This window comes from Equus przewalskii, unplaced genomic scaffold (genome assembly GCF_037783145.1).
Source record: "Equus przewalskii isolate Varuska unplaced genomic scaffold, EquPr2 ChrUn-6, whole genome shotgun sequence".
NCBI classification, from domain to species: domain Eukaryota; kingdom Metazoa; phylum Chordata; class Mammalia; order Perissodactyla; family Equidae; genus Equus; species Equus przewalskii.
In genome coordinates, this window is record NW_027228754.1 from 1,894,509 (window position 1) to 1,919,385 (window position 24,877).

Sequence of the window (24,877 nt, forward strand, 5' to 3'; positions counted from 1 at the left end):
GACGTGGGGAGTGGCTCCTACAGGGTACTGAGCGTGGAGCAAAATAGATTACAGGAGACTTGGGCCATGGGTGAGTGATGCTCAGGGGCAGAGAATGGGAGGGTGCTCTCTCATGATCATCCCTCCTAAGCTAGGCGGTCCCCTTGTCCTGGTGTTTCCTGGCCTTTCTGTGACCCTCTGGGATGCTGTCATCATGTCCACTTTTAGCCAGTCTTGTCTCTGCCCCTACTCCACACTCTACACCCAGTTCAGAGGCATTTCAGGACAAGGAGCTAGAAATACTCTCAGGGGGTGCTGGGACAACGGCTGGGCTTAGCTGGGGAAGGAGGTACTGGGGTTGCCCATGGCATACTCATGCCTATGACTCAGACCCCAGATGTGGAGAGGGTGGTGTATGAACCTGGGGCTTAATCTCCTGTCTCTTCTCCTGCCAGAGGAGCCCACTCCCTCCAGGCAGACACCTGCCCTGTCCCCCACTGTGACATGCTCAGGGTCCTGCCCCTCATCCTGCCAGCCCAGTCCCCTCACTCAGACACAGCTGCTTCCTTCACTCAAGTGGCTGGCTGGGCTCTCTTCATCCACCTCACTCGAACAATTGGGGCTCCCCAAAGCCATCTTTATCTGTGTTAGCTTGCCTCACTTTTGCCCCAGATACTCTTTATTCATTCATTCACTCATCCAAATACTTACTGAGTACCTGCCATGTGCTAAGTACATTCTAGGCACTCTGTGAATGCACCAGACCTGGTTCTACCCTCACAGAAGCTTCTCATTTGTGCCGGTCTGCTCTTGCTTTCTCTTTCTGCTGCTCCCCACCAAATTTCTTGCACCTTTAGAATAGTCGCAGCCTTTGTTGGAAGGACCCTGATTATCAGGCTTCCATTTTGGGCTGAAGTGCTAGATTCCGAGGATGGAAGGATTTCTCTGTTTTGTATGCCTTGGGGACAAAGGGCTTCCATCCAACTCCCATCCCTATGGCACTCACCCCTGCCCCTGCCGCCACCCCATCTTCCATTTCTCAAATCCAGAGCCCAGTCTTGTCTCCCTTGATGGGTCCTGAACTAGCAGAGGCAGAGGACAGCTGCTGGGTGCCTCCCAAGCCTTTACAACACCACGTTACAAAGGCCTCGGGCAAGAGCCCTCTTTTTTGCAGGGTCCAGGGGGAGTGGCAAGCTGCTTCCTGGGCTTCCTCTTCCTCAGGACAGTGGCAGCTTCCCCAGGCTCTTCTCCACCTTCCCCAGCAGGGAAGACTGTTGCATCACCCACCAGGTGGGCAGCCCCACCAGCTGCCTGGGGAAGAGGCTTTCTCACCTTCCCTGCTCAGTACAACTTCCTACCTAGGGAAGCTGATACCTTCCTCCCTAGGAGTCTGAAAAGATGGAAAGATGTGGTACTCCACTTAGGATGAGAGAAGAAATGGCAATGCCACTGAGGATTCTGGCATCCTTCTGCAGCTCGCTTACCGCTTCGGTTCTCTCTGACCATCGCCTATTGCACAGTAAATACCTGCAGGGACCAAGGAGCAAGCCCTTACCTGTTTCAGGGGACCCTCTTCCCAGGAAATCTGGAAAGGCCGTGGGTGCCTGGAGTTTGCCCAGCTCCCCACTGAAGTCATCCCTCTCAGGGCTGGGAGGAACCGGCTCCCTGGAATGCAGGTCAAAAAGAAAGGGGCGTCCATGCTCATTGCTAACTTCTGAGCCCATGTAGAGAAAAATGGGCCAAGTTCACGGGTTGAAAATAAGACTAGCACTTCAGAACTGCTGCTGGTGCAAATGCAGAGCTACATGGCCTGAAAATGAGACTGTATTGATGTGGCCTGGGTATGGGACGGTGGGCAGTCATAGGTTACAGGAATGAGGTCTGGCTTTGGAGATGGGGGAATATAGCCATCTCCGAGCAAGGGAAGATGGTTTGAGAGAGAATCTCAGAGTTCTGCCCTCAGGGTTGTCCCCTCTAGAAGTTCTTGGAATTGGCCTATGGTGTGGAAGAGAGGTTCAATTTCTTCTCTCAGGATTCCTGAGAAGTCCCAGACAGGCTTCCTCAGGCTTCAGGACTGGTCTGACTCATTAGCAGGAACCTAGTTCCTAGAAGTGGGACACTCCTGACAGCCGGGCAGGCAGCTGGCATCTGAGGCCAGCTGGCTACATTTGGGCATCTTTTATAAACCCTCCACCCCTCTCACTCAGGAATGGCAGTGGGGATAATTACAGGGAAAAGTACCCTGGCATTAAGTGGGGGCTGGTGGGGTCAGGCTATGTGATAGCGGTGGCAGAGCCATCAGGGGACTGCATGAGCCCAGCTTGCAGAGTGGAGGTGGGGCCTGGAGACAAAGAAGAGAGAAAATGCCCCGAATTCTTTTGAGGACTTAGTGGGCCCATCCATCAGGAACAACCAGTCTCAGACTTGTTGCTAGAGGTTGGGCCTTTGGGTGTGTGGTGCTTTCTCCTAGGGCTGGCTTCAGCTCCTGAGCACTTCTTCTCAGTGCCCAGGGGTGGAAATGAGCTCCGTGCACCCCTCCAAGCCACCAAACCAGCTCAGGGTGTCTGGGAAGCTGCAAAGGGTGGTAGTGCTGGAGGAAACTGGAGATAAGTAGGAAGTGCTGTTGGTGCATTGTCTTTGTTGATGTAAAGACGTTAGAGGCTTGCAAAAAAATGTGCCAGGCTACTGACTTTGTTGTATGGGTACCTGATAGACTTCCCAGCTCCCTTTCTTCTGTTCTTTGGGTCTTCTGGTCCTTGCAACGTCAGACTGGTATAACCTGGAAAACCCAGTGGTTGAGCTCCACCTTGGAGCATGAATCAGGTCTGCAGGCAGCTGGCTCCCGGGCACGTGTCACCTGGCTCCTGGCTGGGCTCCATGCTCTACCTGCTCACATGTGCGGTTGCCTGCATCATGCTCCACCGTGGCTTGGAGGCGGTCTCAGAACCTTTGCAACTGCTACAGAAACAGCTCCAGTTGGGGATGACTCAGCCCTGGTGGCCGAGCCGGGCTGCCCCTGACTCGGTGGAGTGCTGGGATGTCCTCCTGCACCCCTGAAAGTCTCAGCATCCCCATCTGTGACTCAAGTCACAGCTGGGCATTAATTGGTTTCAGTAAAAACATTTTGATTAGGCTTGGATGAAAAGGGCTCAGAGAGTTCAAAGCCAGTCAGGGCTTTTGGGGTGAGGGAGGGTGGCAGCTGTTTAGGTGACAGTGGAGGGGAGACGCTGGAGTCTCAGACAAGACGTCTGGGCATGGAGGCCGTGGAGTTCCTCCCTCTCATCAGTCCTGACTGTTCCTTCTGCAGAGTGGGAGCCTGGGCAGATCTGTGGGGAGGGGTAGTGCCCTCCAGACCAGAGGTCTCTTCCCCATTCCAGGGGGCTGCCAAGGTGACCTGCCCCCCTTCCCTCTCCATATTCTTTTCTTTTCTTTTCTTTTTTTAAAGATCGGCACCTGAGCTAACAACCGTTGCCAATCTTCTTCTTCTTTTTTTTTTCTGCTTTATCTCCCCAACCCCCCCCCCCCCCCCACCCCGTACATAGTTGTACATCTTAGTTGCAGGTCCTTCTAGTTGTGGGATGTGGGATGCCACCTCAACATGGCCTAACGAGCGGTGCCATGTCCATGCCCAGGATCAGAACTCTGGGCCACCGGAGTGGAGCATGCAAACTTAACCACTCAGCCACGGAGCCGGCCCCTGTCCTCCATATTCTGAGAGCTATCCTGGCAAATCATGCCAAGGTTACCTGGAAGAAGCTCATTTCCAAGATCATGGAAATCTAGAGTCCCAGAAAAGGCTAAGTTATTCTTGATTTGACTGGCTTTAAATAGCTTAGGCCTTCCATCTGTTTTAGCTTCCATAGCTCACACCCTCCCAGCTGGGATATTCTCCTTACAGTGTAAGCTCTGCATTTCTTCCTGCATTCTCCTTGTCTTCTTGGGAAATGAGCAGCCATCACCTCAATGCCCTTTCATGACTTTGAGGCAGGGACAGGAATGGGATTGAGATTTTGGGTGGCTTTCTCAGGAGAGTTCTAGAAAGAGGAGTCAAGGGGGTGGGTGGGAGTGAGGAGCAGGAGAAACTGCCCAGAGCTAATGAGCTTTTCTGCATGGCCCCTGGGGAAAGACTGTCCCCAGGCTAGTGGGGGTGAGCACCAAATCATAGAATCTCAAGGCTAGAAGTGATCTCAAAGACCCTCTAGTGTTTGAATCTCCTTTGTAAACTCTAATCAAATGGTTGGACAGTCTGAGCTTGCATGCCCTGAGAGACAGGGTGCTCATTACCTCGTAAGGCAATCCAAACCATCTCAGATCAGCCCTGATGCTCAGAAAGTTTTTCTGAATACTGGGTCACTATATGTCTTCCTTTGCATCACTGTGGGGTACTAGTTCTGCTCTTTGCAACAACACAAAACAAGTCCAGGCTCTTTTTATGGGGCACCCCCTCAGATATCTTCTACTCCAGCTGCTTTGCTGCCTGGCCCCATGTGGGGAAGTGTCCAAAATTCTGGAAACACAAGGCTCTTCTGAGCACTTCAGGGTGGGGAGGGTTGGTGAGTTGTTGGAAGAAAGAAGGAGGGGAAAGTGGGGAGCCTTCTACTTTATCCATTGCGCTGGGCTTGTTGCTTTTCTGCCAGTTAACCCTTTCAAGTCCCAGCCAGCCCTGGCTGAGCTGTGTTGCCTCTGAACCCCACCTACTCCGGCACCACCTTCCCTTCTGCCAGTGTCCAGGCAACAGGAAACAAACAGGGAGATCAGAGGGAGGGCTGGTCAGGATGGCTTAGTGGGGAAGCTCTGAAGCAGACACTTGGATTAACTCTGACACCTGCCAGCTCCCACGCACCTTCCCTGGCGACTCCGGGAAGGAAGACAAGCCTGGGGCTGCCCTGGGGCCCGAGCCGGACCACAGTGATCCTCTGCACGTATGTGTCGGGGGAGTCCCGATGGCAAAATCAAAGGCAGATTTTATTTCTACAAATTCAAAAGTCAAAGGCCCATTGGACGCATGGATTAATTCATCACAAGGTCTTTCTCTCCACTCTAACATACACACGGTTCAGGATGATCAATCTTAGTTGCCTAGTCCGTCCCGAGGGCCTCGCTCTGGTTCCAGTGGGTGCTCTGGTGGATTGAGTAGAAGGTCCCCACAGGTTCAGTTTTCAAGGCTCTTCCCTCCTCAGTCCAAAAATAACCATCAGCTGTCTTTCCTGACTCCACTCTCTTCTCTGCTGTGTCTGGCTGGGCCCTGGTTTATCTTCTGAGAACTGAAATACTCTCTGGTCACCTGGCTCCACTCCCAGTCCTCCCCGGCACGTCATTAGTTACCCTTCAGATCTCTCTTTCAGTGTCATTCCCACCAGGTTAGGGGGCCTTGCAGCATATCACCGTAGCTTATCACGCGTAATAAGGGGTTGGCGCCCCTTCCCTTGTCTGTCTCCCCCACCAGCCTCCTCTAGAAGGAAAGACACTGAGTTCCATTAATCTCTGCTTCCCCAGGGCCCAGCACAAGGCCCAGCCCTGCATGAATGGATGAAGTTTCTGCAGGATATGGCTAATTTCCGTAAGGTGAAAACATCTTTTATCTTCAGTGTCTTTTAATTCTTCTTCAGGTTTGTCATCAGGAATTCACATACTCTGTACAAGCGAATTCTTCTTTCCTCCACTGTTCTCTGGATAACAGCTCAATTCCTAACATTTAATCAACCACCCTTTGCCCTGGTGTTTTGCGGATAGACTGGTGGGTTAGGCCACTCCTTTCAGTGATGGGGACCATTTCAGTGCAGTTTGCTTTTATGAGTCCAGGTCAGCTGCAGGGTATCACTTGATGGGAGAGTTCTGGGCATATCCAGGCTCCTTCCTGGGCTCCCCCCTTCTTCTGAGGTGGACCAGCAGGAATCACCAAGGCTTGGGAAGCCTGAGCAGGGGCTCAGGGAGTCCCTGGGTGGCATGTGTCCGAAACTCTTGCCCGTCAGCCCTGATCTGGGCTTCAATCCCTAACCCCGACCCAGATCTTGAAACTGAACCCCACACACAGATCTTGTCCCTCTCTCTGTAACGAACCCTAACCCTTCCTTGTCTGGCCTCGACAGTCTCCCATCATACCACCTGTACCACCTCTAAGTTGCCCACTCTTCTCATCCAACCATGCCCTTACCTGGCAATCCTCCAGCCCCAAGCCTTCACTGAGAGCTGGGCGGAAAGGCAGCAGCTGCCCTGGCTCCCTGGCTTCTCCGTGACTGTGTGCCTCTGTCTGCCCTCTCTGAGATGCAGTATTGTGTTGACTATACTACGGCTATTCAGGACTCCTGCTCCCAGACCATTTTCTCAGAGGTTTTCTCTGCACTGCCACTCCCAGGGCTGGCTGTACACTCCTTGGTGTTGCAGGGGTGAGCCTAGGTCTACATGGGGTCTTGGGAGTGGGGCTAAGCAGCCTGCCGACTGTGTGTTGGGGGAGTTTAAAAGGGTCAAGTTGTAGACCTTGGGCCCTGAAGAAGAGATGGGGGCTTGAGCCCGAGCCTCGGGAGCCTGGGGGGGAGGGGATGGGGGTAGGCCAGGCAGGTGAGGGCAGGGCACAGGGCTTGTGTAGAGTTGCTGAGAAGGGCACTCTGGAGGAAGAGTAGATGGGTCAAGGCCTCTGTCTGTTCTTCCTCAAGACGTTCTGGGGTTGGACTGCACCTCATCTCTGAAGCAGTCTGGGCTTCTCCAGGTCCTGGTCCCCTCTCTCCCCACCTCCTCTATCTCTGTTCACTCCTTTCTAAGCCTCTGTCTTTGATTTTGTTTCTGTCTTAGAAGAGAAGCAAATACCACTCAAATTGGGGCATGTGCACAAAAGAGCGGCCATTCTCCCCCCCCAGAGCCATGGATTTCTCAGGGAAAGCAAGGGGCCCTTTCAGAAATTTGTGTGCTGGGTCCAGACCACAGCCTGGGCCCTCTGCCTCTTCTCTCTCCCTGAACCTCTGGATGGGCCGTCTGGATGCCACATGTGTTTCTCTGCCCCTTTACTAATCACTGTCTCTCCCTGGGGGCACAAAGGGAACCCTGACAGTTTCCTGGATTTGTCCAGACCTTTATGGGATCTTAAAAGGAAGTGGGTGTGGAAATGGGATGTTTGGGGTGGAGCCTGGGTGGAGAAAAAGGAGAGGGAGGAGTTGGGGTGGGGGCTCCCAGGAGTGGGCCCTCTTTCTCTGCTGAGGAGGAAGCCCACAGAGAAACATGGGCTGTGGGCTGATCCAGAGGGAGGGGGCGGTGGGCTGGACCTGTGCTATGAAAACTAAGCTGATATCCCAGCGCCCTTACCCCACTACTGTCCCCCTACCCCAAAACCCTGCAGGGCTCAGGGCACAGGTAGGAAGGTGACAGCTTCGTTTATGGGCCCCAAACTGCAAGGAGGTGGCAATTAGCCCTCAGTGGGTCAAAGGAGAGCAACAATGTGCCCTGCCTTTTGAGGCTTTGAGGGGCCCCGGTGTGGAGCCCTCAAAAGTGGCTTGGCTATTCTAGGAGCATCTAGGCCCTCAGTCTTTCCCAACTCCCATCTCCTAGACTCCAAAACCAGGACCCGCCCCTGGCCCAGTAAAACTGCCTCGGATGGACCCCATCTTCTACTGCAATTTAGTGTCAGCCCCACTCATTGCTAATAGCTTCCTGCATCCCCTCTCCAAATGCCTTTCTGGGGGCTTGACCAGGTGGTGAGCTTAGGTTGTGGAGCAGGATTTCAGAGGTTACATTTGTCACAGGATTAAGTTGTTCCATATCCCTCAGATGGGCTCGTGCATATTTGGAACTCTCCCCCAAATCTTGGGACCCCAATCTACATGTGCCATTGGTATTCTCCCAGAGTGAAGGGATGCAATTCTAGCCAAACTTCGATTTAGTGCATGCAGGCTGAAGTCTTTCTACATCATAAATAAAACCTCATTTTTGATCCCCATGAATCCCCCTGCCTATACAGCTTTACCCACGTTCTAACCCTAACCCAAGCCTATTCTAACTCGAGTCCCAAACTCAATTCTAACCCAGCTGTAACCCGAATCCTAAATAAATCTCAACCCAGCCTTCAGTTTAGCTCTAACTGCATTCCCAAGCACAGCTATATGAAACTAAAACCCTGTTTACCATAACCCGAATCCCAGTCATGAACCCTAGCCTCAGTTCTAGCTGTCATTCTAACCCTAATCTCAACCTTCATTCCCATCCCAACCTCAAATCTGACCTCAACCTCATTCATAATTCCAATTGACCAACCCCAATCTTAACCCCAACTCCAGCCTTCTCCCCAACTCCAACATTTGCCCAAATCCAGATTCAATTTAACTCGAACCCCACCTTCAGTTTAATGGACCCTCAACCTCACTACTTTCTTTGCAGTCTCCCTCTTCCCGGTCCCATCCGTTCTCCCCTCCACCCATCCCTGACCTTCCCCACGGGTGGGTCTAGTAACCCACAGGGTCACCAAGCTATTTTCTTGGACCACTCTGGATTGAAAGTCAGAATGCCTGGGTGTCTCCCTCTTAGTCAAGCCACAGTAGCATCACCTGGGCTGACTCCTCCTGTTTCTCCAGGCCATTGTTTCCCCCCTATAAAGTGGGGATAATGATCCCTGCTCTCCAGAGTGTGCAGGACAATCCTGTAAACCCCCAAAATAAACAAGGAAATGAAAATATTCATTGTGTACATCTGGTGGGTGCCAGAGCACCCTGTTATTGTTGGGAGAGCAGGGCGAGGGGTTTGGAATGCAGAGATGCGTGGACTCCTTGTCCTTCCTTATTGTTCTGTCTTATTTTTCCTGGAGGGGTGGGCTCAGCATCCCTGAGCCCCATAACTCTCCCCAAGACTCTTTCCTCACTGCTCTTCCTGTGCCCCCTGTCAGGGATGGGGGAAGGCCCTTGACTCCTCTGAGGGAGTTGAGCTGTTGAATGGGGCCATTCACTGTGTGTGGGGGCAGTCCTGGAGTCCAGGGAGGCTCAAGGCCTGTTCTGGGAACCCCTGGACCCACTAGCAAGCGCAGGCCCTCCACTTTCTCTCTCTGCCCACCAGGACCCTCCCCACCCCAGCTCCAACCTTCCCAGAACTGTACTGGCTTAGCCACTTGACGAGCAGTCCCGGTTATGAGGGTCCTTGGTCTCCTTTTTTGTGCATAGAAGCACAGACACCAAATGATCCCTAAAACAAGTCCACACAGAGGGGCTCAGCCCTTCTCGACATGATGCACGGGCATGTCCCAGTGAGTGGGTGCACACGTACACAGGCACAACCCTTCCAGGCCCTCCTGGTGCTATTCCCTCCAGCATCCCCTGACCCACCCCATCCACTCACCTCGCTCTGTCCACACTCCCTGATACCTCTCCTTCAGGCCTCACTGAACTGGTTTTAGTTCTGTGTGGGAGGTGAGGGGCTGGATCCCTCATAATGCCACCAGCTTCCAGGGATTCCCCTATGCTCAGGGATGACCTTGCATCAGGGATGGATTGGGGCACAACTCCAGAGGGGGCGGCCAGGGGAAGACCATGTTCCCTCACACACCCCTTCCCTCCCTCTTTCAGCTCAGGAGGGCTGACTACCTTTGAAGTCCTGGGTCCCTTTCATCTGGCTGGGCCTCCCCTCCAGCCCCAGTGCCCCCTTCCCTGCTGCCTCAACCTGGGGTCGGGGGGTGGGGACCCTGGAGAGTCGTGGATATATATGTGAAGGCGTGGGGATGTGGAATGCTGGAGGCTGCACTGGGAGGGTGTGTTGGACACCTGTGCCCTGGGGTGAGTGTTGACCCTTCAAGGCCTGGCCAGCCTTCCATCCCAAGCCTGGCTTCTCCTTCCTCTTCTCCATTTCCCCTGGGGAAGGAGGCAACAAATGAGTGGTGAGGGGAACTCTGTGGACGCTGTGAAATGGGGCGACTGTTGTCACCTCGAGGATGTGGCCAGGAGGAAGTGGAAATTTAACAGATGCCTAATTACAAGTCCCACTGGCCTCCCTGAGCCACTCTCGGGATAGGGAAGAGCTTGGGTAAGGGCTGGGTAATGCCTGGGTAGGCCACTCTGTCACCCCGCTAATTAGGTTTCCTGGGACTCCTCCCCAAGGCGGGGACCAGGCCCCCTCCCTCCCATAGAAATAACTCTGGCTGCTCCCCAGCTGGGCACTCATTGCACCTTCCTGCCACCCTGGGCAGTGTCTGGGTCCTCAGCTCCCCCTCCCTCCACACACCACCACTGGCCCACCGCCAGCGGCCCCCGGGATACCCAGCCCAGGCGGAGGAAACACCGAGCCTAGAGACATGGGAGTTCGAGGAGCATTCCACCTTCTACTCGTGTGCCTGAGCCCAGGTATGGGGCTGGGCAGCTGGCAGGGATGCCCACATGACACCAGATGGGCAGGGAAAAGGGCAGTGAGGGGCTCATAGAGGAGCCTTGAGGGTGGTCTGAGATACCCTGGCAGGGTGCTTCCACCCTTGCCCTACTGCCACCTGGGTCTGGATATTGCCATGGAGCCCTCCCCCGAGGAAAGCCCCAGCCTAAAGGTGTGGGGCATATGTCAATGGGACAGAGGTCTTTGATGGATCCTCATCACCCAGAGCCTGTGGGGCTCACACATGTACGGACATGCTGCGAATGGGAGCACAGGGCTTGCGTGAGCTCCTCTGGGAACCGGGGGTTGGGTAAGAGGGTCAGGTGAGCAGCAAAGCTGGGTGGGGGCTGAGGAGGAGCCTGAGAAAGCTCCCTTTTCATCAGTCTGTGTGCTATTCCCAGCGGGAGGGCCCTCGCCCCACTCTCAGGCCAGAGCTAAGGGTAGGGAGCTGTTTGCCTTGAGGGGGCAGAGACTGGGGCTGGTGTAGTCTGAATGGGCTGCTTCCAGCCGGCCAGTGAGAGCCCAGGCCTGAGAACTCTGCTCCAGGCCCCTGGGCTGTGAGAACTCCAGGGTAGTGCCCCCTCCAGGATGAGGCCTGAGGAGGGTGGGGACGGCAACTCCGGGAGCCCCTCACCCCACTGGGGCACACTTTGAGGGCAGGGCTCAGGATGGGATATTATGGCTGCCTGCCCAGGTTGGGGCAATTCTCGGCCAGGGCCATTCTATGTGGGCATCGCTGGAAATGGCTCTGAGACCCTCCTGGGGTTTAGATTCAGGATGAGGGGTCGGGGAGGAGCTTGAGAAGGAGGGAGCATTTTCAGGCTTTGTATGAGTGTGTGTGTGCGTGTGTGAATGATTGCATTTCCGGAAGGATGTCTGCAACACCCTCTCTGTCTGGTGAGAGCTGGGCTGGCCAGAGCCCACTCGGGAAGTGCCAGCCATGCTATGGGGACCTGGGACATCTCCATGTGTGTGGCGTGTGTCGTGGGCTTTGTGCATTTATGCACCAATACCCTCTCACGGGGCCACCTTTTCTCCCCTCCCTCACCTTCGGGAGGAGGGTTAGGAACTCTGCAAGCAGCTCGAATACTCACAAAGGATTTCCAAGCTGAGAGTAGACACTACTACTGAAGCGACACCTCCCTGGAGGGTGCAGCCCTGTACTTTTGTGGAAGGACAATTAGTCACCACCATCCTCCTTCCTGGAGAGCCCATTGCGATTTCCCTCCCTCTCTCCCAGTCTCCGCATTTAGCTCTCTCTCCCACTCAGGCTTTCTTCCTTCTTTCCAGCCTCTCTCTTCTCTCACCTTCCCTGGAAGTACTTCCTCAGTGCCACAGCAAGAGGAATCAAGGTGAGACACCAGGAACAGCCTCCCCAGGAGAGTGAGGGGTGCAGAAAGGCTGGAACCCTTGGGAGGACATTGAGAAAGCTTTTAGGGAGATTGAAAGGCTAGGGTGAGGCTCCCTGGCTGGGGACAAGGGAAGACACTCCGCCTAGTGCAGGGTGGAGGCCCTCTCCTTCCAGCCCGTCCCTCCTTCCCAAGCCCCCTTCCTTGAATACTTACCCCGCTGCGTGGCTGGCCCCGGGTATGGGGAAAGTCCTCTTGTTGTGGGTTGCTTCTGGCAGCCCTTCCCCAGGGTGGAGCCTCTGCTCTTTGCTGAGTTCTGGCTCATGCCTGGCTTGCCTTGTGCCGCCCTAGGATCCGGCAGATGGCATCAGGATCCTTATCTCAGGAATGAGCTGCTGTTCTCTTGGCCTGGGGCTGGAGGAGGCATCACCAGGTCCCGTTAGAGCCCCAGCAGCCAACCTGCCTGCTCTGGGTTACCCTGGACTCTAGCAGGCATTTGGTCATGGCTGCCGGCCCAGCCACGGTTCCGAGGAGCAATTCAGTGATGCCTGAGGTTTTGGGGGTGTTGAAAGGGCACCTGCTGGCTCTCTAGAACCAGACTAAGCTTCTACAGGTGTGTCTGGTCTTGAAGGAATGCACACGGGGGACTCCGTGTGTGCGTAGTCAGCGTGTCTTCCGGATTAACGTTAATATGTTTGGGTGCAGATGTGAGTCTGTATGGATCTGACAGTGTCTGTGTGTATAGGAAGGTGGGACTGCATAGGTATGCATCTGCACTTGGAAGGCTTGTAACAGTGTGTCTAGGTGTCGATTTCTTCGGCTGTGACAGTGTGTAATTGTGTGTGTGAGAGGTTCTCTAAGTGTGAAGGTGGTCCCAGGAGAGAGCCAGAGAAGGGCAGAGCAGAGGTCAGGGGCTGGGACTCCAAGGGACTTGCTTGCTGACTCAACAAAGAATTCAGGAGAGTGTGCCAGGCTGGGTGAGGGGCCTGAGGAGAGAGGGTTACAGGAGACTGGGAGATGGAGTGCTGCCTGCCCTACCTGCCAAGGTTGGGGCCCTGGGCACACCCCCCTTCATATTCCTCTCTAGGTCCAACCGGTTGGGGCTATTGCTTGCCTGGGGTCAGGGTAGGGAGGGAGAGGAGCTCAGCCCTGAGTTGCCAGATCCTGGCTCCTCACCCAGGGCTGACTCAGTGGAGCTAGTGCTGGCAGTAGTGGGAGGGGCCCCAACTGGAGCGAGAAGGTGGGGGCAGCTGTACCCGAGCTGCACAATCACACAAGGGGAAGGACACAAAGTCCACAAGGTCACATGTCGGCATGCAAGGCTCATACTGCCCTACAGATGCATGTGGCCATAGTCCGAGGCACACACCATCATTCACTATCACACAAGAACACAGCCAGTCTCCTGGTCACAGCTGCCCACTGTCACACACAGGCACACTATCACTTAGAGCACTTACATAGCCAGGCATACAGGCATATAGTCACAGATACACATTGTCATACACAGAGACAGACACAGACACTGTCTTCTGCTCCTTGGTCTGGAAGGGGACCCCAGAGGCCATGGTGTCCATTCTTCTGCCTCCAGACAGGAGCACCTCACTTGGCCCAGACAGAGGCAGCTTTTAAGGAGTCAGGCTCTTCCATCAGAGCATTTAAAAACTCAGTGTGGTCTATGTGCCTACACACACACACACACACACATGTACCATCATGTAAATATATAAGCAGACACCCTGCCTGGTCACGTGCACGAGTATCCTTACAGGACACATAAGCAGCCACAAATACTCATAAGCACGCAATGTACATATGTGTACGTACTCATACATGCACACACAATCATGCAGACATACAAGCATACAGAATAGCTATGTATATATGCAAACAGTATTCAGATGCATTCCTACACAAAACCAGAATATAGACATACTTACACAAGCGTGCATAGACATGCATATACCAATTCATACACCCACATACTCAGAGCAGCTCCTCCTCCCTACGGAACCCTTACTGAGACCTGGGTTGCCACCTACAGAAAATGGTGGAGGGAGGGGCTGAAGCTGACCACACAAGCTATTTTTGCTCCCCTCACCCCACGTGCTCTGCCTGGCCTGTAGCACTGCTGTCTGCTGTGCGGATCAACGGGGATGGCCAGGAGATCCTGTACCTGGCGGAAGGTGATAATGTGAGACTGGGCTGCCCCTACATCCTGGACCCTGAGGACTATGGTCCCAATGGGCTGGACATTGAGTGGATGCAGGTCAACTCAGACCCTTCACATCGGGAGAATGTGGTGAGTGCTGTGCACAGGGTTCCCCTTACCCTACACTTCATGGTGTCTTCCTGTCAGCAGCCCACACCCTGAGGGAAAAAGGAGGGCAGACAAGGAAACTAAGACCTCGAACCTCCCCCAAGGTCTCTCAGGAAATGGGGCAACAGGGATGAGAGCTTTGCAATCACAAATCAAGCCAGCCAGTTCATCCACCTCCTCCCAGCTCACTCCAAAGGGAAGATGAGGCATGGTCTCTGCCTTTGAGAAGTTCTCAGCCTGACTTTATACTTTCCAAAGTGCTTGATGTCATCTGATCTCACACGATATATAAGAGGTCAGTGGATCAGGCATCATATTCCCATTTTTCAGCCAAGAAAACTGAGTCTGAGAAGTTCAGTGAATTACCCAAGGCAGCGAATCTACATGGCCCTCCTCGGCTCTGCCTGTCTCACCACCTCTGTTTTCTTCTCTTCTTCAGTTCCTTAGCTACCAGGACAAGAGGATCAACCATGGCAACCTCCCCCATCTGCAGCAGAGGGTCCGCTTTGCAGCCTCAGACCCCAGCCAGTATGATGCCTCCATCAACCTCATGAACCTGCAGGTATCTGACACAGCCACCTATGAGTGCCGGGTGAAGAAGACCACCATGGCCACTCGGAAGGTCATCGTCACCGTCCAAGGTATGGCTAGACTCCTCTGGGAGCTTCTTCCCCAGACTTCAGAGCCAAGGGAGGCTTGGCCACCCTGAGCCTGGCTCTGCCTCTTGGCTGGGCCCTGGCTCAGAACTGCTTGCTTTTCTGCAGCACGGCCTGCGGTGCCCGTGTGCTGGACTGAGGGCCACCTGACACACGGCAACGACGTGGTGCTGAAATGCTTTGCCAATGGGGGCACTCCACCTCTCTCCTACAAGTGGGCCAAGATCAGTGGGCACAGCCGCCCCTACCGTGCTGGGTCCTACCATTCACAGCAGAGCTTCCACTCTGAGCTCTCTTACCAGGAGTCCTTCCACAGCAACCTGAATCAAGGTGAGGGGGCCCCAGGAGAGGGGAGCGCGAGAAGCAGAAGGTAAGGACTCTGGGAACTGCTGGGCCTTCCCTGGTCATCAGTGGTACAAAGTCAAACTTAGAAGCCCTGTAGGAGACTAGTCCTCTGAGCCTGTTTCAGAAGCTGCTATTGAGGGAAGAAGAGGAGGCAAAAGGGGGGAGTCAGTCAAAAGCAGTATGGTTAATTTGGAAGGAGCATGGCCTAAGACAGACAGAGCTGGGCTTGAATGCTGGCTGGACCACTGACTGGCTGTGAGACTTGGGCAAGTGGCTTAACTTCTCTGTGCCTTGGTTTCATCATATACGAAAAGGGAATAATAATGTTTGCCTTCCAGGGGCACGTGAGGATTAAATGGGATGAGGCGGGTAAAGTGGCTGGCACCCAGGGAAGCTGGCTAGTACTCACAGTCGAAGAATATCAGAGCTGGAAGGCACCTTAGAATTCCTCTGGTTGACCCTGTCCTCTCTGTACAAATGAGGAGACCAAGGCTCAGAGAGGGGACATATTTCCCTAAGATACCTAATGGTGTCTCTGTCCTATTGCTGGTAGAGGGGCCCTTCTTTGCCTCTCTGTTCCAGGAGGGGCAAGGTGACTCACCTGGAGAGTGGAGTGGATCCGTGTGTGTATACACCTTCCCTCGTTCCACCCACAGCCCACAGGGGCCTGGGTTAGGGTGGAGCTCTCAGAGACCAGGCCCCTCAGCCTCACTAGAGACCCCTGGTTCTCCTTCAGTTGCAGGCCTGAGCAATGGTGACCTGGTGTTGAACGACATCTCCTACAAGGATGACGGGCTGTACCAGTGCACAGTGGCCAACCATGTGGGCTACAGTGTGTGTGTGGTGGAGGTGAAGGTCTCAGGTATGTGCAGCCGCCCTGGAGGTCCCATGGCTGGGAAGGTTGGATGGGAGGAACTTGGGCTGTATTTTGGAGCCTCATCTGGCTCTGCCCTCCCATTGCCCTCAGGGCATAGGTCTCCACCTAGGTTAGCTGGGAAGCCCTGGGAAAGACATGCAAACGTAAGGGGTTCACTTGCATTTCCCCATATACTCCTCACTGGGTGTCCCTGAGACCCCCCTGAATCCCTCTCCCTCTTCCCCACAGGCCCCTGCCCTGGCACCTCCTGGTTAGCCAGGCACCTGCCACACTGCAGAAAGGCTGACTCCTCTTTACTTCTCTCCACAGACACCGGGCGCATAGGCATCATCATCGGCGCAGTGCTGGGCTCTTTGCTCATACTGGCCTGCCTGTCGGTGGGCATCTGGGGGCTCATCTGCTGCTGCTGCGGCGGCGCCGGGGTTGGCGGCGCCCGCGATGCCTTCGGCTACCGCAACGGCGGCGGCGGCGGCGGGGTCGGCGGAGGGGCCTGCGGCGACTTGGCTAGTGAGATCAGGTAAAACCTGATGCATGCTGCATGCTGCTGTGCGGCAGGGGACCGGCGCCCTGCCCCTCCTCACCCTTGCCTACCACCGGCCGGCTGGGACACCCACCCCAACCCTGCCCGCCACCGCCGGCGAGTGCTGGGACCGCAGCATGTCGACCTGCCAATCATCGCATGGCTTTCCTCTCTCCCCCTTCCCACGTCCAGTCTTCACTTCTGCTCCCCTGTCCGCCACTTCCCTCCTGTCCGTGCACCTGTCTGTCCGTCTCGTCTAGACTGTAAGCTCCTAGAGGGCAGGGCATGTATGCTTTTCACGTTTCCCCTGTATTGCGCCGGTGAGAACTCTGGACGTGCTTATTTAAGAAGAGTTAATAATAAGAATAGTGCTAATAACATATCAGAAACGAACTAGAAATAAAAATAGAACAAGACTAGTCGTGCTAATGATTGCAGTGCCCTAGGGATAGAGGAAAAGATGGAATAGATTGAGGGGCAGGAGGTGAGGAGAAGAGGGAGAGAGAGGTCAAGGTCAAGGTTAGTTAAGGAAAGGACAGGGAAAACAGCTCCTGGATCTCCAAGGTTCCCTCCCTGTTAAAGCCGGTGGTTCTGCGAAAACATCTGAAGGGGACTCGAGGGCGTCCAGATGGGGCTGCCTACTGTGGGCTGTCCGGACACATGAGGACAAGCCTTGTCTAGAGGATGGGGATGGTGGCCCCAGGGACCACTGCGGGGTCGCCGGCCTAGGAAGAGGCAGAGAGGAGGGTAGGTCGAGGCTGAGGGAGGGCGGGAGGCGCGGGAGACGAGAGGTTGCCAAGAGCCCCCGGCTCTGCCCAGGCCGTGCCCATGCCCCGCCGCGGAGGAGCCCGCTCACCCGCCCGCCTGTTGTTTTCCACAGAGAGGACGCCGTGGCGCCGGGGTACAAAGCCAGCTGGCGCGGCAGCCGCGTCACCCAGCTCCTGGGGTACCCGACGCAGAACGTCAGCCGCTCCCTGCGCCGCAAGTACGCGCCTCCGCCCTGCGGCGGCCCCGAGGACGTGGCCCTGGCGCCCCTCCCCGCCGCCGCCGCCGCCGCCTGCGAAGCGGGCCCCTCCCCAGTCTACGTCAAGGTCAAGAGCGCCGAGCCCGCCGACTGCGCCCAGGCGCCGCTGCCGGGCAAGGACGGCCTCTTTGTGTGAGCGCGCCGCGCGCCGGGCTGCGCCCCGGCCGGGAGGAGGGCGCGGGGCTCTCTGCCTGCACCTGGGGACGCTCTCGCGCCGGCGCTGACCTCGTCTGCCCCGGGCCGCTCGACGGCTGGGGGACTGAAGGCATTTCCCTCGGGAAATGAGTAGGGAGGCGGAGCCCCCTTCCCCCAAGTGGGAGAGGGCGGGGGAAAGCAGAGAAAGGCCATCGAGAGCCCTCTCCGCACGCCCTGGGAGCTGGAGGGAGGAGGAGGTGTGCGAGCGCTTGAGGCTGGAGGCCCGGTGTCCCCAGCCAAGGCAGAGGGCCCCGGGGGCCAGGTGGGTGGGGGTCTGGACTGAATTGTTCTGTGTGTGAGAGCTGAGCTCCGAGGCAGCAGTGTTAGCACAATAAAAAAACTGTAAGACTTGAGACTGATGTGACTGTTGGTTCCACGGAGGGTTGGGCATAGGGTCAGGGTGGAGGGCCCTGCTCAGGGCGGTGGGAGTGGGAGAGGTTGCTCCCTGTCGTCCAGCATCATTCCTGCACCATTTCCGCCCTTCCCCTCCTTGGATAGGTAGCTGCCAGAGTTAGAATCCTACTCCTTCCCTATACAGATGGGGCAACTGAGACGCTTCAGGCTGAATTTTAAACCCAGAATCCCGCTTTTCTCTCCCATTCCAGAAGGTCAGAAGAGGCGAAACAAGGGGCTGGCAGAGATGACCTCTCTGAATGTTCCTGGACCATTCTGAGCATCTTTCTTCCTCCTCCCCTCATCTCTCTGTTCCTGACTTCCTCATCTCTACCAGATGTCTGCTTTCCTTCTCAACAACCAGGAAGGCTTTCAGAGTCATGCTTGTAAGGTAGAAAGACCTTCAAGATCATCTAACCTAGGCCTGTTTTAATGGAAAGGGGATGGACATTTATTGGGCACCAACTAAGTACCAGGTATTTTCCAATATTTTGTCTTATTTAATCCTTACTTTTGTCTTATGAGGGTGTGCACTGTCCCATTATACAGGCAAAGGAACTGAGGCTCAGAGGGGTTAGATAGATTGACCAGGGCTACAAAGGTAATAACTCAGATTTTGATCTAGGACATCAGGCTGTTTCTCTGGATTTGAATTCCTTCTGCATCATTCCTGACCAAGGATGTTTCAACCTCTTCTTGAATACCTCCAGTGGCATCTCACTACTCCCCAAAGCAGTCCATTTGGCCTCTGACTGTCAGAGATCTCTTTTTCCTCTTGAGCCCAATTTTTGTCCCCATATAACTTTTATCCCTTGGTCCAAGTTCTCCTCTTAGGGAGCCCCAAGCATTGCATTTCCAATTCACCTGCCTCTAGTGGACTAAGTGGTTGTACTCCATACAGGATGGCTGCAACAGGCACGCAGCTAGACGTGTGTTTGGTGTAGGGGTTGAGGGTCTTCTGAAAAGCACAGTATTTCGAGGTCATTCAGTTCTCCCTGCCTCTCCCAGCCACCTGCCTGTTGAGAGTCCAGCACTTTCTTCTCTCTTTACCTCTTTTTGCTTGAGGACAACTGGACTTTCTAATTCTTCCTGCTTCTACTCTGGGGCCAGATGAAGTGTGGTGTATGGATGGACCTCAAAGTATCTGAGTTTCAACTTTCTTAACTGAAGAAGCCCTGAAGCCCTGCTTGGGTATACATAACTAGGAAGTCCTTCTGGTTGGCTTGGGTATTTGCAAAAGGGTGATGGCATTACTGCTGTGCCTTGATAGTGCTTGGGAAGAGAAAGGATGGTGGGACAGAGGGAGCCAGGGACAAATGTCTTCGGGTAGGGGTGGGGAAGTGGGGGTGTTCCTGGGGATGGTGACGGGGGTAAGGGATTAAACACTGAGGGAGCACAGAACTTCAGGAACCATCCATCCCTTCATTTATTTGGACACGTTTATGAGCACCCATATGATGATTTGTTCATAGAAAGTTAGATCGTCAGCAGGGCACTGGGCCTGGCGCACTTTTGCCCTACAACAGGGCACGGAATAGGATGACTTGAAGAGGGCCCTCCCAGTCTGAGGAGCCTCCTGCAAGGTGATGAGGAACAGAGGCAGCCAGCTGGCTGTACAGGTTGTGTCGAATGACCTCATCTTCCCATTCTAGGAGCCAGGGAGCCATGCTCAGACTTAGCCTTCATTTGAAAGGTGAGAACAGCCAGGCACTGGCAAGAAAAGCTCATTAAAAAGCAGTAAGAGAGATTTTAGAGAGACTCTGGAAACAACTTACTCAACAGAGAAGCCGGGGAAGTTCTTGATCTGAGGCTGGGTCGCAGTGGTTATCAGGGCACTCACCACCGCTGGGTGAGCAGGGAGGGCAGTTTCTGACCTGTGATTTTGACTCAGGGACACGTTGGTGCTTTTTCATTTCCCCTGCGTGAAACCTTGTCTGTTCACAAGAACACTTGTGGTGGTACCTGTTTGACAGTGGCTTTGGGGACGGGGTAGGGAAGCCCTACTTTCCAGCATTTGCTGTTTCCATGATGTAAATTCTCCCACCATGGCTGATTTCAAGTTACCAACATGATGTCCATGGTGTGGAGTCGGGAGACAGGTGCCGTACCACACCATTGTAGAGCATTTCCACCATACCCATCCCCTAGAGGTGGATAACTCGAGAGCTGAGACAGTGGTGAACTGCAGTAAAATAATTAGGAAGTGATGAGTTTTGAGCACCTTTCTCCTCTGTTTTAATATAATTTATTTAATTGTAAATTTATATAATTTAACTTTTAATAATGGCTGCATTTAACAACTGGCTTGCAAAATTTAGGCGGGCCATGTCACCAGGCAATCAGGAGGCTGTGTACACAAACGCTGCCTCAAGAGAGGGAATCTCAAGTACAGTCCTGGTTTTTCTCTCTCTCTTTTTCCTTAGAGATGCAAATAGCACGCAGTCACCTGTCTCCGTTCTTCTTCCTAGTTCCGCCTTTTGCGTCTCTCTCCAGTCTTGCTGGAGCTGAATTCTAGTTCCTATGGTCACTGAAAAATAATTTAGAGAATTGACGTGTCCTTGGTAACCATGAGAAACCTAACTTGGCGTCCACAGAATTTCCGTGAATTTGTCTTTTAGGGCATCCGGCCCTGGGAAATCTATTCAAGAGACATTCTGAGTCATTCCTGACTCAGTTTCTTCCGTGATTCTCTTCCCCAGGTTTTAGGAAGTCATCCTCCAGTCATCTTCTCTTAAGCCCCAAATTTGCAAGGCCATGATTGATATGAAATCCCGGTGGATTTTCTTCTTTGTGTTCCTGGTGACGTAACTATTAGCACGCGTGCTGCTCAATTACATTTCAGTTGCTCCAGGACCAGTCAGACTCTGGGGAGGGATTAATTTTTTTTCCTGCCTCACTGGAAAAAAAGGAGATTTGTGAATTACCCAATCCTTGTTTGGGCAGTGGCCTGTCTGGAGGCAGGGAACTGGATGCAAAATTTTAGCTCTGTCCCTTGTGCTTCCCAGGGAGCCTGCTGGTGACAGCCTTGGTGACCCCTGCTCTAGAGTTTATTTGTCCATCCAGCCTGTCTGGAGTAATCATTTCATTTATTCCTGGCGTATGGAAACAAAACCATTCGTCTCCATTTAGTTAGGTTACGAAGGAAGTGCTGAGAAACACGAGACCATGCAGGCGAGGTGGGGATAGGGGCTGCTTTGGGAAATCTGGACGACCTTGGACATGGTCACTGTGCCTTCCGGTGGGGAGTGGACAAGATAGCCTTCTGCCACCCCTCTGCGGCTCTTGCTCTCAGCAGCTTTCTTGGATGTGTTTTAGAAGGACAGGCAGGATGGGACACTGAGTGCTGGGGAGGAGTCTGAAGCCCTTGACAAAGGCAGGAAATGGAGGAGAGGAGGATGGGGCAGAACTGCCGAGCTCATTTTTACAGAGGCTGAGTTTGCAGTGATGGTGGACCCATGTTGAATGTATTGGGTAGAAACGAAGTAAAGGAGAGAGGAAGAAAACTTGTAATAAATATTTGTGAGTTAGTCATATTCACATATGAAAAGGAAAAGACCGCAGTTTTGGGATCAGACAGACCAGAATTCATAGTTATTTCATAAGCTCCCAAAGCCTCAGTTTCTTCATCTATAAAATGGAAGAGTAAAAGGGGTATGATGTGTGAAATGCTTATTACAGAGGCTGGTGCATAGTAGGGGCTCTGTAAATGGTCGATCCCCATGCCCCCAGTCCTCAATATGTAATTTCATCTCCCACAAGACGGCAGGCCTAGAGGCATAGATCCAACCACACAGAGGTGGGGGGTGGAGGCTGAGGCAGTGGGAGGTCCAGAGGGAGGGGTTGGAGTGAGAAGAATGAAGTCCTGAGATTGAACTTGGAGATGACTCACCATACGGGAGAAGAGGCAAGGAGCCCAGGAAGCAGCAAGTAGAGAAGGAGGAGGAGACCCAGGAGTCCTGGAATCCATGTGCGTGTATTAATATTGACAACAGTCCTCATTAGTAAGAGTGCTACTGCTAATAACAGGAAGCACCTGAAACACAAGCTCGGCAGGGTCCTGGAGTCAGGCCTGGGGACAAGCTGCCAGAATCCTCTGGGCCGCCTCCCTGGACCCAGGTGTGCCTTCCTGTGCCCTTCACATCTGTCTACCTGCTCTCAGCTCCTGGCACTCAGGCGCAAGGTGCTGTCCTCTGGGCCCAGTGCCCACTCTGGTGCCCCCTGGAGCATGGACCTTGACAGCACTTCCCAGGTCTCTACACAGCTCTCCCAAAGCTGAGGAGGAACCCTCCCAGCAGGGGCCACATAGATTTCCTTAGACATTTTTGGGAGAAACAGTTCAGTCTTGGAACTGAGCTCCTTCAGCTACTACAGGACCCACTTCCTGCCTGTCTACTCCTGTCAGTCCCCACAGGCACCCTCTGGTTGGGACCCCTCCCCTTTGTTCTTCTTGGATGCCGCCCACAGCCTTGTGGCCTCTCCCTGCCATGACCCGCCTGAACTTGCTCAGCTCTGTGGCTCTCCAAACACTGGGATTCAGCTCCCAATCCTGGCTCCAGCCCCAGCCCCCACCTGGCCTCAGCCCCTTTGCCAAGGCTGCTTTCCTTGCCTGTGACTCTCGCTCTCTCTTTCTGCCTCACATCCTCTTTTGTAGCCTCCATGGGTTCTTCACAGAGGCAGACTGGCTGTATTCTGTTCTGTTATCTCAGTCTCTGCCCTGCTCCCAGCTAAGGGGACGTGGTGTTTACTTTGTTATCTCCCTGGAAATGTCCTGTTATCCTCCCTTCTCCATCAGACCAGGCTTCCACTGAGGACAGGGCTGTGTCGTCTCCTCTCTCAACATCTGCTCCCTTCTAGAGCTCACAATCTCTCCCTGAGCTAACCTTCCCTATAATTAATGTGATGGAGAAAGATCATACTAAAGACTCCTCCCCTAACTTCTTGTTGTTGTTAATACTGTCAAGTCGATTCCGACTTCTAGCAACCCGGCTTACAGCAGAGCGGAACCCTGCTCCATCTTTTTGAGCCATCCTTTCATCCTCTGGCACTATTTCAGACCGTGTTCCACTGCTATTCACAGGGTTTTCATGGCCAATTTTTTGGAATTGGGTGGCCAGGTCCTTGGTCAACTTGGGGTGGCAACAATAATCAATGCCAATGATAACCAATGATTACTTCAGGGGCATGTGATGGAAAAAGCCACATATATCCCACGAAATCCTTCTCAAAGGTGTGTGTGAAAACTGTCCTCCCTGAGAGGGCCCATCAGCTGATGAGCAGAGTCAGGCAGGACCTGGGAAATATCCCACTGCTGCTCCAGTCCTCCTTGGACCAGGGCAATGGGCCCCACCAGGTTCTACTGGGCAAATCATGGTGCCCCTGTTCCTCTGACTACCAGGCTCTTTAGGAAGCTCTTCCCTGTACAGCATGCAGGCTTCTCATCCACAGTGTATTAAGGACTTAGGAAATGCCATCTTTGTCATCACAGCCATTAAAAAATTGAGCAAAAAGTTCTTGGTCAGGAGCCTAATCTGCTATTATAACATTGTTCCTGTGGGCAAATCCAATTCCTTCTTTTCAATACCCATCAGCCTTTCCAGGAATGTAGCACACAGTCGGAGATAGTGAGGAATGGGGATGGGAATAATCTCCCACCCAGCTCCCCCACCTCTCTATCTATCCATCTAAAATCGATATGCCAACAAAACCCAAATTCATATACCCAGGCCAGACCTCTCTCCTACATTCCATACTCACTTATCTGCTTAGGTGTTTAACAGACATCTCAAACTTAGCATGCCCCAAACACTGCCCCTGATCTTCCGTAAACCTCTTCCACCCACCGTCTCCCCATTGCAATTGATGGCAACTCCAACCTTCCTTAATTCCTTTCCTTCTCTCCCCCCTCTACCCCCACCACATCCAATCTTTCAGGAAGTCCTGTTGGCTTTACCTTCAAGGAAGATCCAGAATCCGACCCTCCTCTCCTCCTCACTGTTGCCTCCCAGCCACCATCACCTCCTGCCTGGGTTACAGGAACAGTGTCCCAACTAGTCTCCCTTGCCCACCTGCACTTATTCTCAGCAGAGAAGCCAGAGTGATACTTAGATCATTCTTCTGGCCAAAACCCTGAGCTGGCTTCCCATTTTACTCAGAGCCACGGCAAGGTCCTTTCACTGGTCTTGCAGGCCTTGCATGGCACCACAGAGACCTAACCCACTGTCCCTCCACCCCTGGCTCTGTTTTCTCGAGCCACACTGGCTCCTGTTTCTTGAACCCCGTTAGGGTCTTTGCTCTGGCTGATCTCTTTGCCTGGAATGGCTTTCCTCTGGGTTTTCCAGTGGCTCAATCCTTACCTCTTTCAGGTCTTTGCCCAACCCTCTCCCTCTCACTGAGGCCTTATTTAAGATTGCAGTGCCCTTGTGCCTGCACTCCTTATTGTCCTTACCCCCTCTATTTTTTATTTAGTCTATAGCACTTATCCTCTTCTAACATACTATATAATTTATTTGTTATGATTACTACTAATTGACTCCCCCCGCCCCCTTCTCGCACTGTAAGCTCCACGAGAGCAGGGATCTTGGTTTTATTCACTCATGTGCCTAAACGCCAAAGAATTCCAAGCATATAGTAGGCACTCAATAAACATAGCTTCGAAGAATTAAAGAGAATGGGAGGAGACAGACAAACTGCAGCAGGAGGAGGTCACCTCCCACTCCAGGGCCCCTGGGGAGGTGGGAAGTTAGTGAGGAGCAGCCGTCTCCTCATGGGGGCCACGAGGTCCCTAAGAGCCCAGAAGGTTGTCTGAGCCCAGCCAACTGATTATGCTGCCTAGCAGGCGGACATCCAGATATAGAATCTCCCAGCCTGAGACTCTTGGCTTCCTCAGT

General features: G+C 53.7%; 1 protein-coding gene across 2 annotated transcripts in view; it reads left to right on the forward strand.

Moving 5' to 3' along the window:
* LOC103551143 (cilia- and flagella-associated protein 45) overlaps positions 1 to 17,950 on the forward strand; it is a 43,064-nt gene extending 25,114 nt beyond the window's left edge. The window contains exons 1-7 of one of the 2 annotated variants that reach the window (XM_008520491.2): positions 10,072 to 10,289; positions 13,787 to 13,962; positions 14,420 to 14,621; positions 14,745 to 14,966; positions 15,718 to 15,843; positions 16,168 to 16,375; positions 17,259 to 17,950. In XM_008520491.2, the coding sequence (XP_008518713.1) occupies positions 10,241 to 10,289; positions 13,787 to 13,962; positions 14,420 to 14,621; positions 14,745 to 14,966; positions 15,718 to 15,843; positions 16,168 to 16,375; positions 17,259 to 17,538 (1,263 nt within the window). In that variant the 5' untranslated portion in view covers positions 10,072 to 10,240 and the 3' untranslated portion in view covers positions 17,539 to 17,950. Of the gene's footprint in view, positions 1 to 10,071; positions 10,290 to 13,786; positions 13,963 to 14,419; positions 14,622 to 14,744; positions 14,967 to 15,717; positions 15,844 to 16,167; positions 16,376 to 17,258 lie in introns of those variants that run through there. The other variant, XM_008520489.2, reaches the window with a different exon arrangement.
* Positions 17,951 to 24,877: the final 6,927 nt, after the last annotated feature.